We start from the raw sequence: 12511 nt of genomic DNA, 5'->3' as shown, positions 1-12511 counted from the left end.
TATCCACGAAACAGGCACTGCTGGCTACCATTATCTGACAGTAATTCTATTACCAGATTTAGTAACACTGAAATATTCCTTCTGCAGCTCCCAAATCTTCAAAGCAGGGGACAATCTGGTCTGTCACACAGCATTCACTCACAACGTTCACCAGGCACAAAAGGGATCACAGTAATGCCCACATTGTGAGTAAAACCATGTGTGCTCTTTCTTGACCAGGTGCAGCATGAGAGACAAAGGACAGGCCGTGGCCTATGGGTCAATTCATACAAACTCTTAAGCTCATCGCTTGGCACCACTTCCAATAAAAGCCCACATCCTCAGTACTGAAGCTAGAACGGTCTCTACTTCCCTAACATTACTGTTTATCCAACATACAGTTCCGAGCTCCCCAAATCTCTTAAGCCCTCACAACTCCAAATGGCACCGTGTTGCTGGAGTATCTTGAGCTCACAGAACTTCATGGGAAAGGAGAGCAGGCAAAACCAGAGAATACATGGCCTGGGGATAAGACTGAGAGCCATGAGCTGAGTTTTGCTCACCAGCTGAGAACCCATCCGTGCCCCATCAGGTGACCCTAGCCACGCTGATCCACCCATCAGCACCAGGCAACTTGAAATCTAAACCTCCGAACCCAACAGAGAGGAGAAATGGGAGGAGTATTCCAGTTTTCTAATGGGTGACTATTTGATAATACTTAGAAAATCTGGGCTGCACATAAAGGCAGCAATGGGCAGAATAAATCCCTTATCACCAACAGAAACAGATTTCTTCAAGTATGTACATACGCTTCAGTATAGCAAGATTAACTTTGCTTTAAGGCTTGTTTGCATCACTGAACTACTTTGCTTTGAAGTTAAATTGTAAATGATACCATAGAGTGAAAAGTAATCAAGCAAATGTGTTTTCCACTAGGTATTTGTGGTTGACCAGGAAAGCAGTGAGAAAATATGAAAGCATACAGAGAAGCTCTGCTCCAGCTGCTCTGTTGGGAGCAGGACTGTGCGCTATGAGCTGCTCCAATAGACAAAGAGGCAGAGAGATACACCTCCCAGCTGCACCCCGTGCCTCCCTCTCCATGCTCTTGTACCATAGAGCAACACGTTCAAAACCAGCCCCAAACCTTCCTGAGTGCTGATAATCAGCTCCAAAAAACCCAAGTGGATCACAGAAAACGGCAGCGCTCTGTGAGAAGTGGCAGCTCTGATCACATCCCACTGCTGGCCTCTAAACTGACACTCCAGCAATTCAGAGTTGAGAAAAGAGATTCACAGCTGCACAGAAATCAGAGTTCTGCTAACAGCTTTGCTAAAAATATTCTCTAACCCAGTTACCCCAATGCAGGTAATGGCCTCCTGCACATTCTGCACTCAGTGAAAGGATTTGGCAGTCAGCACGTGATGCTCATGTAGCAGAGGTTTGACCTCTCCATGGATTCCCAACCCAAAAGTTGGCTTTCCATCTCCAAAATGAGACATCACAGATGTCACAGCCCAGCACCATGACGAGGCAGCAGGTGAGGCTTCTCAGCAGACAGCGAGGCACTGAAAGGATGAATCACTTCTTGCAAACGCATCTAAAAGGACTACTATTAAATATTTAAGTTCTTATCTCCAAGTACTCATCTCTCAGGGGGGAAAGAAACTCCAGCGCTCCTGTTTGCAATTAGGGTCTGTCGCATAATTTGATAATATACATGTTCTGAAGCTGCCATGGGACCAATGATCAATATCACAATGTGAATTCGATAGCAATCGTGTGCATTTCCAGAACATCCCATAGAAAGACCCAAAGAGGCCATAAATACCTAGAAATGGCTTGGCTCTTTCCCACAGATGACTAAAGATAGGAATCCATCAGCAATACCATGCTCCACACCTTTAAGATTCCGAAGCATCCCATTTGGGATGCTTTGGTTTGTTCTAAATATGATTTTAAGTACGCAGTATTTTCATTCTCCAAAAACAACCACCAAAGCGACCTGACCAAGCACTGCTGAGCAGCTGGAACCTTCCCATGGAGATAGAAATGCAAACACCAGCAATGCTGTAGTGCAGCCAAAGGCATCAAGCAGACACTGAGCAGTGATACACACAAGGTGAGCCCAAGCAGCCACCCCTCCTTGCAAGTGATGCCGAGTGACACAAGTTATCTAAGTGCCATTTAATCTCGTCCTCAGCAGAAAGAAAAGCCCACCCTGAGGACAGAGCAGCTGGGGGAGCTGCAGGTGTGGAATTTGGGGCACAGCTGCTGCTCTGGCAGCCCACACACCTCTGGCAGAGCTGGATGTGTCAGCGATGGGAGATGCACGAGGTATCTCAGGCTTGGAATTAAACACGTCCCAGTGGAGGTCGCCTCCGTGACGATGGAAAGGACACCAAAGGTAACAGCGAGGGTGTCAGCAGCCCTGTTCAGAACTGTCAAGATGAACTAAACTGAATATTCTCTCTTCCAAAAACTTGTCTCTGCTTTTATGGAAGCATCTCTTCCCTCTAAAAATCCCTTAGGACACTGCCACAGAGAAAAGTGTATTAGTAGCAGAGACATTAAGTTGGCCTTTCATCCTCTGCTTTATCTTCTGCAATGGATTGAATCCTCCTGGCACAGCCTGAAGTGCTGGAACAATAGATGGAGATGGAAGCGCACATCACTCCCACCAGCTCCTTCACTGCTCAGCCCTCCTCTGGGCAGGAAGCCTCACAGAAATCATCTCCAGCAATGCAGGAAAAGAAGCACTCCCAGACTTCCCAAATGCCAGGCAATCCAATGGCATCAGATGGAGCAGGCACTTCCAGAAAGGAGCCCAAACAGCAGGGATGCACACTGCTGAATGCACCAAAGCGGCCTTGGTCTAACACGAAGCAGGTCAGCAGGAGCAGGAATGGCTCTAAACTGAGACAGGGCAGGTTTAGGTTGGATCTTAGGAGGAAGTTTTTCCCCCAGAGGGTGGTGACGCACTGTTCACAGGTTGCCCAAGGAGGCTGTGGATGCCCCATCCCTGCAGGCATTCAAGGCCAGGCTGGATGTGGCTCTGGGCAGCCTGGGCTGCTGGTTGGTGACCCTGGACACAGCAGGGGGTTGGAGCTGGGTGAGCACTGTGGGCCTTTGCAACCCAGGCCGTTCTGGGATTCCACGATTCTATGAATACAGCATCTGTACTTTTAAGTTCCAAAGTTCTCATTTGGAATCTGTGTTTCTGACAGAACAGGCAGGCAGAAGGAAGATGCTTAATTTTTAGAGAAAGGTGTCCAGACAGGACGGGAAAAACACATGAAAAAGCCTTCAATGCTCTGAAAAGACACCAGTGCGAAACTGCTTTGGTGAAAACAAGAAACTTTGTAATTTGATTCAATAACCTTCTTCCTAGCACCATCACCAATACACAGATGCTACTTTTCACACCCAGTTTCTCTTGCTGTCAAGCACACACAACAGAACCCCCCAAACCCAGCCCATCAACACAGAAGCAAGCAGCTCTGCTATAAGCCAGCAAGAACCAGGCATGCACACTCTCAGTGCCCCATCTGCCCCACGACCATCACCTTCTGCACGAGCTTTTGGAAGTGGATACGAAGCACAGCTGTATGCCTTGGGAAAACAATTCCCCTTTTCAAAGGAACCTCAGCATACAAGCCCTGGGTGGCTGCTAGAGCAGTTGTGCAGCAAATGAAGGCCTTCATTGTGCGAGGTACAGAAGGGACATCCTAGCCCTGTGGAAGGAGCTGTGCTGCATTGATGTTTCCCAAGCAAACTAACACACTATTGTCCATCTTCCTCCTGAGATAATGAGCAGCTTAAGCTTCCAAGAGTAACCACCTCCAAAGACACACACACACAAAGTTCCAGATCTGTCAGTCTTGTGCTGCTGCTCCTCTGCAAACAGCCTGACCTGTAAGCAGCAGGGTCCATAATCACAGGGACCAAGCACAGCACACCACGGTGTGTCTGCCCGTGTAATAGGAAAAGGCAGCAGGCCAGAGATTGCTGCAGCTCATGTCTGGGTGTGGGAAAAGCTGATGGTGCAGGGGGAAAGGAAAGAGTCCTGGAAAGGATCCATCAGCTCCCGGTGCCTTTGGATCCCATCAGTTCCATACAAACACATTAGCTATGCCAGCTACCTGCTACCCATTGCTGTGCCCTGCAGCAGCTTTCCTGCCGTGCCCAGTGCTCAGTACAGCAGCAATGCTCAGCAGAGCTGGAAAGCTGACCGAAAACACCGAGGGACAGAGCCAGCATCCAGCACCCAGATAGATAAGCGTTCTCCTAGGGGAATGATGCGCTACACATCCACTGCAACATTCTGCAGTGAGGCAGAAGCCCCATCTCAGTCTGCATTCAACATCAGACTGGCAGGAGTGCTTTGTAGGAGGTATTTATAGACATGACATGAACAAACCCCTGCAAACAGCCTGCCTGTGCACCACACAGGAACACCGTGCAGCACAGCCCATGGAACAGGCACACAGCACGGGGTGGGCTCCCACCACATTCTTTGGGTGTTGTTGAAGCTGTAATTCATTTGCTACCCCACAGCTTTGGGTCGGCTGCTTTGTTTGAAGGTCTCTTAACTACAACTGCTCGCAGCCTACAGGGATCTCCGTACAGGAGGGGCTTAAAAATGTGCCTTTATTACATTACTATCAACTCTGGTGCCCAAGAAATAAAAGGTAAAGCATCTCCAAACATCCCACAGCCTGACTGCAAAACAGCGCTGTAAACAGCAATGCCATTTACATCCAGAAGTGCACAAAACACCGCTCGGATTCCACCCCAAATCAGCCATCAGTTTTCGGTTTGTTTTACCTCGCACAGCACAGCACTGCTCAACCACAAGGACCACGGAGCTGCGGATCGGGTGACCATTTATTTTCCTAAGCACAATGGTGAGCTATGTGGAACATTTCATGCAGCATTATCCGCCCTGCAGCAGGCAGCCCTGCCTTGCCCCACACCATGCTACCCCAGGGGCATCGGTCCAGCCCGGTGTGCTCAGCAGTGGGGCAGAGGGGGCTCCCCATGAATCCCAAAATGAGATGGGCACAGAGCCCTCCAGCTCCCCTCTGTGTGGGTGCCCATGAAGGACAGCAGCCGGGGACGGGGGGGCATTCAAGGAGCCACCATCAGAAGCCTGCAGGAGCAGCTCACTGGGGCAAATGGCTGCACGGCCTCCAGCGAGACTGGGAGAAGGTAAGGCAGCAAGAAAAGCACATTTCTAGGAACGTCAGCCAACACGATCAATCAGAAAGTCACCTTGAGGTTGCAGAGGAGCAGAAACGTAAAATGAAGCTGCAGTCTGTTGGGATTACGGTGGATCTAACCGCAAAAGAGAGCCGTGCATTTCCCACCGCCGCCTTTTGCTGCCACGGTTAAAGGTGAGATGCCTATTAAAAGCTTTTCTTTTACCTCGAAGTTTCACCTATAAAAATACACTCTTGCTTTGTTTTTTTCCTCTTGACTATTTCCTTAATCACAGGAAAACCTCAGCAAGGCCCTTCAGTCCTCCTGCTCTGCCCACACCTCCCTGCAAACCAAGTTCAAAGTGCACAGGCACCCCTGGAAGCGGTAAGGATGTACGAGCACAGATCACATCCCAGCTCCAAGGCCTTCCTGATGAGCAGCTCCTAAACAAATGGAGCCGGGCACTGCAGGCAGCTTCACTCCTGATGTGGAAGAGAAACTCACACCCTCTGTTACGCTTCCTCCATTGCAGCTTGTTGTCAGTAAACGCCGAGCTCTGATCTTCTGTTGTTGTTGGAAAACTTGCTCAAGGCATAAAGAAAATGGGAGATGATGCGAGAGGTTCATAAGCAAAGCACCTCCCACACTCACCCTTTAGGGAAGGAGAAGTAACTTCACCTGCACTTACGAAGAAAGAAGATAGATATACCCCTTAAGCATTCAGACTTTAATTCTTCTGATAGGATGAGAGAATTCCTATGAGCTTTCTTCCTTCTTTGTTTTACTTTGAGTCCTCCTTTCCAACATCTTCTGCAACAAAAAGTAAAAGCTGCATTGCAGTGTTTTCCTAACGCTGTAGGGAAGCAGTGGTGGGTCAGTGGTGTGCTCCATCCCACACCATGGGTCAGTGGTGTGTTCCCATCCCACACCATGGGTCAGTGGTGTGCTCCCATCACACACCATGGGTGTGAGGGCTTTCACACCGCTGCCGCTCCAATGGAAGCCCACAGCCTGAGGTCTCCTCCCCCCCAGCATCCCAAACAGATCCCTGTTTCGCTCTGTGAACGGAAAGGAAGAGCAAAGCACCCCCTGACACCCACCCCGTGGAACCGAGCACACCTAAATTGTGTTATTTACATAAACCAAAAGGCAAACAAGCTTTATCCTTCCTCTCCTAAACCCCGACAGCAGGAAGCCGACAGTCGCTGCTATTTCTCCTTTCTACCTTTCAAGGAATCGCCCCCATCTCCACAACAAACACCATCCTCAAAGCAGTGCAGTCACTGTGTGGTCCACACAACAACCTCCAGACTCACAGGTTACGAACCGGCACGTCCCGCTTTCAAAGCATAGACACAGCTCCAAATTCCAACGCGACCCACACCGTTAAGGGGACGTTTCAATGCAAAGTGTTCGAACCGGCTTTTAATAGGCGTGAGGGCTCATTTAAGGAGGAAAGGAAGAAAGATGTGAAGCAAATGGCAGCTGAAGGCCCTGGCGGTGCCGCAGCCGCTCCTCCCAGAGCAGCGGGTTTTGATAGCGGATGAGCTCAGCCCATTGTGAGCAGCGCTGCACTGCAGCCCCGGAGCGCTGCCTCGCCTGGCTGGGGTAGGAGGGAAGGGAGAGGAGGCAGCAGGTTGCCCACAGACGACTCACTTAGAGCGAAATGAGGGAAAATAAATGGTTTTAGGGTTGTGTTTTTCTTATATCTGTGCGAAAGTTGCAATAGATGCAAAGTTTTCATCAGCATCCTCATAAACCCTACGACCAACGATCGCCTCCCGCACCATCACCCCGTGTCGCTCCGCTAAACCTCAGCACGCCGCCCCCATTAACAACCCCACAAAGACCCGGGCCGAGGAACTGCGCATCATCCCGGAGCTCAGCCCGCAGAGGCCGGAGGGAGCGGCAGGAGCACCCCGCATCCAGGGGGCGATGGGAACCAGCTCTGTGATGATGCTTCTGCAAAGAGGGGCCGGGCGGCCACACGGGGTTGGGGTGGGGGGGAAGGCACCGCCCCAGGGGGCGCCCCGGAGCCGGGGGGCTGCGGCACAGCGGGGCGGGATGGGATGGGATGGGATGCCGAGCCCGGGGCTGGGAGCAGCGATGCGGCACCGCATCCCGGTCCGGTCCGACACCGACACCCCGCGGCTCCCACCGCCCCGCGCCGCCTTTGTCCGCCCTCCGCACCGAGTTTCCCCGCGGCGCTGCCGCAGCACAGCGCGGGGGCGGCCATGACATCATTTAGCGATCGTCCCCCCGCTAAAAGGACCCCACGGCCACTACGGGGACGACTCACCCCGATGACCACCGTCTCCTCGCCCTTGAATTTGGGGATGAATTTGTCTCCTCGGAGGATCTCCGCCTCGTTGAGGGGTCGGAAGCGGCACATCACTTTGATGCTGCACTCGGCGGGGTCCGCCATCTCGGCGGTGGAAGGGCCGGGGCAGGTGCCGGTGCCGCAGACTCCCCGCTGCCGCCGGGCGGGGACGGGAGGAGCGGGGCGGGACCGTGCGGGGCGGGGAGCCGCTCGGAGCCGCTCAGAGCCGGCAGCGCATCCCCGGCTGCGCTCCCGCCCCGGCTGCCGGGCTGCAGGAGCGGCTCGTCATCCCTCCTCGCCCCGGGGCTTTGTGGCCGCGCCGCAGTAACGCCGCCCCGCCCCGCCCGCCGCGATGTAACACGGGGGATGGAGTCCGCGCCCCCCACGGATCCGTGCGGGATGGACGCGGCCCTGCGAGGGGAAGGAGGATGGGAACAAAGAGAGATGGATGCACGGCTGATCTGCTGCCGTCTGTGGGCTGATCTGGCAAAGATCTGCGAGGAAAAGCAGAGTTGTCCATAGCCATCAATACATCACCTTTAACTCTTTGTAACAACAGCACTGCTCTAGTTTGGTATGGATCTGCGACAATACAGCACCGATAAGGCTGTCAGAGCACAACCCGTGAATCAGCAGCTGGGAAAAGCAAAGCCTGGAGGCCTGTGCCTTCCTTATTAGCCATTGGAATCCCTGCCTTATGTGCAGCATTCAAGGTACCTGAAGCAGTTGGATCTGCCACGTTGGGTCTCCTCCATCACCCCACCCCCTGTAGCCACAGTTGGTTTGGTTCCAAAGGCTCTCATGCCCTTCTTAAAAGTAATTACATCAAGGAGAGTTAGCAATGTGCAGCGTGTGATAAGGCATTGTTATATAATGTGATTTATTCCTATGGATTACCAATTATTTAGCGCTCACTTCTCTTATGTTTCAAGCTCTTGCCATGAATAGCGAACTTGTAAGTCACGACAAGTAGGGGCTTAGCCATAAAGGAATTAATCCATATTTTTCTCCATTATTGAGGGTTCATTGTGGAGCAAGATAGGCAAATCTGCATCTCCCTGTTAGAGTGGGAATTAATCTGCCATCAGTGAGAATGCTCTGAAGAGCCATGTTTTCTCAGCAGCATTGTCAGAAACAATATTGCATTGTCCGCACCGCAGACAATACTGCATTGGTCACTAACCTGCTCTTTTTGCTACTTAATTCCAGATTACTGTGAGTTCAGCAGCCAAGACAGAACGTCAGCTCTCAGTCAGAGATCAGCAATCAGAACTCCCTTAAGCTTGAGAGCTTCTTCCAGGTTGCTCTGGATATTGCTTCCTTTCACTGCTGCTGGGCTCCAGGAACGAGCAGTGGAGCTGAGAGATGAAAGAGCTTCAGGAGAAAAAGAATAAACAAGGCTGAATTTCTGCTGTCTTTAACAATTCGGTCCAATGAACTGACATCAGTACTGGCCAGGGGAGAAACTTATCAGCAAGGAGAGCAGCTTTAATGTAGATTCCATTGATCCTGGTGCATCAGCAACAGCCACCAAGATGAAATTTGATGTTTTGCCTGTGTCATCAGTGCTGAGATGCATCTATGAGGAAAGAGGTGGTAAATCACATCTATGAGGTGCAGGAGGTACCAAGAGGGCTGAGATCCACAAGACGAAGTTGAATTAGCAAGGTCGGTTACTACCATCACAAGGAAGGCATCAGAGAAAACATTACAAACCCAAAACATGCTTCACAAGGAATGAGTGAGTAAAGAAACAAGCAACAGAATGAAAAGTGACGAGAAAGCTATTAGGAACAGAAACACATCAGTGTGCCCAAGCATCACCAAGGCAAAGGAGGCCTAGGAATAGTTCTGGAGGGACTTACAGACCGTTTGTGCAGGCAGAGAACCAGGCTAATAACCAAGATCTGCATAGCTAACACTAAGTCACTCAAGATAATCTTCCCCTCAGGCCACGTTTCTTCTGGTCTGACGTGTAATTTCCTTGTTGATCCGGGACTGAAGAGGTTTCTTTTAGTTCTCCTTCTGCAAGCCGCCACTCTTTTACTTCAACAAAATTAACGCTTCCTTATTTCACATCCCAGCAGCACCTGGAGCAGTCAGACAGAAGCCCTGCAGCAGGACAGTTCTGCTATTAAGAACAAAACAAGTCAATAATTGGAGCCATCACACTGGCAGAGACAGGAACCATTATAAACAGAGTGCTGCAGTCAAAGGAAGCTCCAACTGGAAAGGTCTGAACTACGCTGGCAGGGTGCGTAAGAGCAGCCACGGTCTCCCAGTTGCCAAACGCTAACAAATATGCTTTCTTTAAAGCATTTGTGCGCCTCCTTAACGTACAGAGATGAATCTCAGTCTTCAAATACATTATTCACATTACGCAGTCGTATCTTTTGTGCTTACCCATCTGTACAAATGGGTTGGCTTCAGAAAAGAATTGATTTTTTTATCACTTTGCATAAAACAGCAAAGCATTCAGTTACTCCAATATTGTCCTGAGATATAAGCCTTCTGTGTTGCTGAAATAAAAGGATTTTAACTTGGAAAAGCAAAATTTATCTTCCTCGGCCATAAAAAGCTGCCATAAAAACAAGAATCACTGCAATCCAGGAACAAAACTAACAAATATAAACAAAACCCCAAACCTTCACACTCTCAGCTTTTATTGTGAGAGATGACAGCATTTCCACTCTCCAGAAAAGTGGCCAATACAAAGAGAGAACAAAACCAACACTGTGAGGCATGAAAGTGCAGAAAGAGTTAAACAGCACTGCAGGCAGATGATGCCATCTTCTGGTGTCGTTTACAAAGCTGTTGATTTAAAAGCACAGTGACTGCTCTAGCCTGATCATCACCAGGAGGATGGGGGGGGGGGAGGGAGGGGAATGTTGTTAGCTTTAGCATCACTTTATCCCCAGGGCAAGGTTCACTGAAATAACATTAATTCAGGAACAGTCAGCGAAGCGTTTGCAGTGATGGTGGGAAAGCCAGCACCAGGCTGCCATCAGCTCACAGCTCGCTGCCACCAGCCTGTCCCCAGGGGGAAGGCAGGGCATATGGGGCTGCTGGAGCACGGCCTTGCTGCCAGAGTCACCACCAGCATCTCCATCAACACTAAGCCTGAATTGCTACCGAGGTTTGGAATGTGTGATTATCAGCCGTGGTCAGCTGACTGTCGACCCACTGACTTTTTGCTATCTTTACTAGAGTTCCACTGGTTGGAATTACACTATTTCCACATGCAATCCTGAATAGATAAGACTGGAACGAGAGGCATAACAGGTATAATGCTGCGGTCAGTCTTATTTGTCAGAACTCTAAGGGAGTGGCAGCAGGTGGCTGTGCACTGCAGACACAGTATTTAGGCTGATCTATCTGTTCTGCTCCCATTTTCCTCTTATCTGCTGTACTCTTAATTGCCTCCTCCCTTCATTTACTCCTTGCTCTCTAATTGATCTTTCTACTTTATCCTCCCTGTGTAATTACATTTGTATTAGAGCTAAATCAGTGTGTAATGGATTGAAACAAGATTGGACTAAACAGATTTTCCTGGTCTTAGTCACAGAAACAATCCTATCTTTGGGAACCAAAGCCCACTGAGTGTGCAGGGGAAAAGCTATTCTGCCACAGAGGAGGCTCCAGCCATCTCCCCATTTCCTGCACGGGATATTGTGGGCAGTTATGTCTCTTCATCCATGTTTCACATCCACTCCTCTAAGAAGGCTCCTAGCAGGAAGATAAGGCACAAAATAAGTACATCTCAAGCTGCATGCTTAGAGTGATAGAGCAATTTAAGTACTGCAGCCCTTTTTGGACTTGTCACATTCTCAGCCAAAGGACCTTACCAAACAGAATATAATATTGATTTCATCTCTCTCAGAATTACATCTTTACATTCACCTTCTGGCCATTTAAATAAAGCCTTGTAGAATATTTACCCAAATAGATTCCCATTTCATACACATGCTATTCTCACATTACACTGACTCTTGAGAGAAATGCTGCCATTACATGCACTTATAGCATCGCACAAATAGCTGTTAGGTTGGCAAAGTTCACTAGGTTTGGATTGCAGCAGTGTAACTGGGTGTCTGCAACATGGGCTCTGTTAAGAAGCAACAGATTGCTCAGAGTGGCAAGCCCTGGTAATGCAGTTAAGAGCATGATGCACTGCAAAGCACAGCAGCCACAAGGGATGTGCTCCCCACACTGCTGCCTACCCATCCTTTGCCCCTACCACCTCCTCAAGCCCTGCCCTTACCCTGAAGCAGCCTGTCCTTTGCCCAACAACCCCCCTTCAAATCAACTGTCTGCTTTAGTGAGCTTCCCAGGTCCAAGTGGTTCCATGGTGGAGCTCCACTGCTAAGCTGATACAGCATTGCTCTGGCTCACGGACTGAAACTGCTCACACCGAATGTTTCCAATGGCTGCACCAAAAAAAAAAACCCAACAATTTCCCCTCCCCAGCCATTGTTCAAATGTAAACATTGGGATCCTAAGAGCTAACCCAGCTCTTACTGCTTGGTCCGCTGCTACACAGGAAACATTTCTTCTCTTTCCATTTTTCCCCCATCCTTCTCTTCTGAGTAACAGTTTACTATGAAGACAAAGATGCTGTTTAACTCACGAAGGCAATTCTCCACCTCTAAGTCCGAATACAGTGAAACCTAAAAACAGAAGAAAAAGTAGAGAATTGAGATTTGAGACTCTTCCTCGGAAGTCAAATGGAGGAAGTCCATTGACACGACTAGCCTGTACAAAGTTTGTTTGCTGCAACCTTGAGAGCCTTGTTGTTTGAAGGAGTGCATTTCAACCAGGACACTTTATCCTAAAGGACCGAGCAGTTCTTCCTGAGAGGTGCTGGAAATTGAGAGCTGTGAGCTGGCTGTGAGCACGCCACTTCCTTCATGAGGTCTGCCAGCAACTGCAAGGCTCCCACAGACACAGCCCAGGAGACAAAACAGGATCTCTGCAGGTTCTCAGCTTCAAATATCAAGCACTGAAGCCAAATAC

The 12511-nt window shown here is 49.7% G+C and overlaps 1 protein-coding gene and 1 long non-coding RNA gene across 2 annotated transcripts in view; one reads left to right on the top strand and one right to left on the bottom strand.

Moving 5' to 3' along the window:
* The window catches only part of KIF5C (kinesin family member 5C), a 59567-nt gene extending 51884 nt beyond the window's left edge, over positions 1–7683 (bottom strand). Inside the window, exon 1 of the mRNA XM_015869249.3 lies at positions 7478–7683. Coding sequence (XP_015724735.3) covers positions 7478–7603 — 126 coding nt within the window. The 5' untranslated portion in view covers positions 7604–7683. The remainder of the gene's footprint in view (positions 1–7477) is intronic.
* Positions 7684–7693: 10 nt separating this feature from the next.
* Positions 7694–10046, top strand: LOC146760045 (uncharacterized). Its single transcript, XR_014948174.1, has 2 exons — positions 7694–8211; positions 8708–10046. It is a non-coding gene; the product is annotated as an uncharacterized LOC146760045 (long non-coding RNA).
* Positions 10047–12511: the final 2465 nt, after the last annotated feature.

Source organism: Coturnix japonica, chromosome 7, assembly GCF_054131305.1.
Source record: "Coturnix japonica strain WE chromosome 7, WE-NBRP24, whole genome shotgun sequence".
NCBI lineage: Eukaryota > Metazoa > Chordata > Aves > Galliformes > Phasianidae > Coturnix > Coturnix japonica.
The sequence above is the reverse complement of the archived record's forward strand: the minus strand, read 5'-3'. Positions and strand labels throughout refer to the sequence as shown.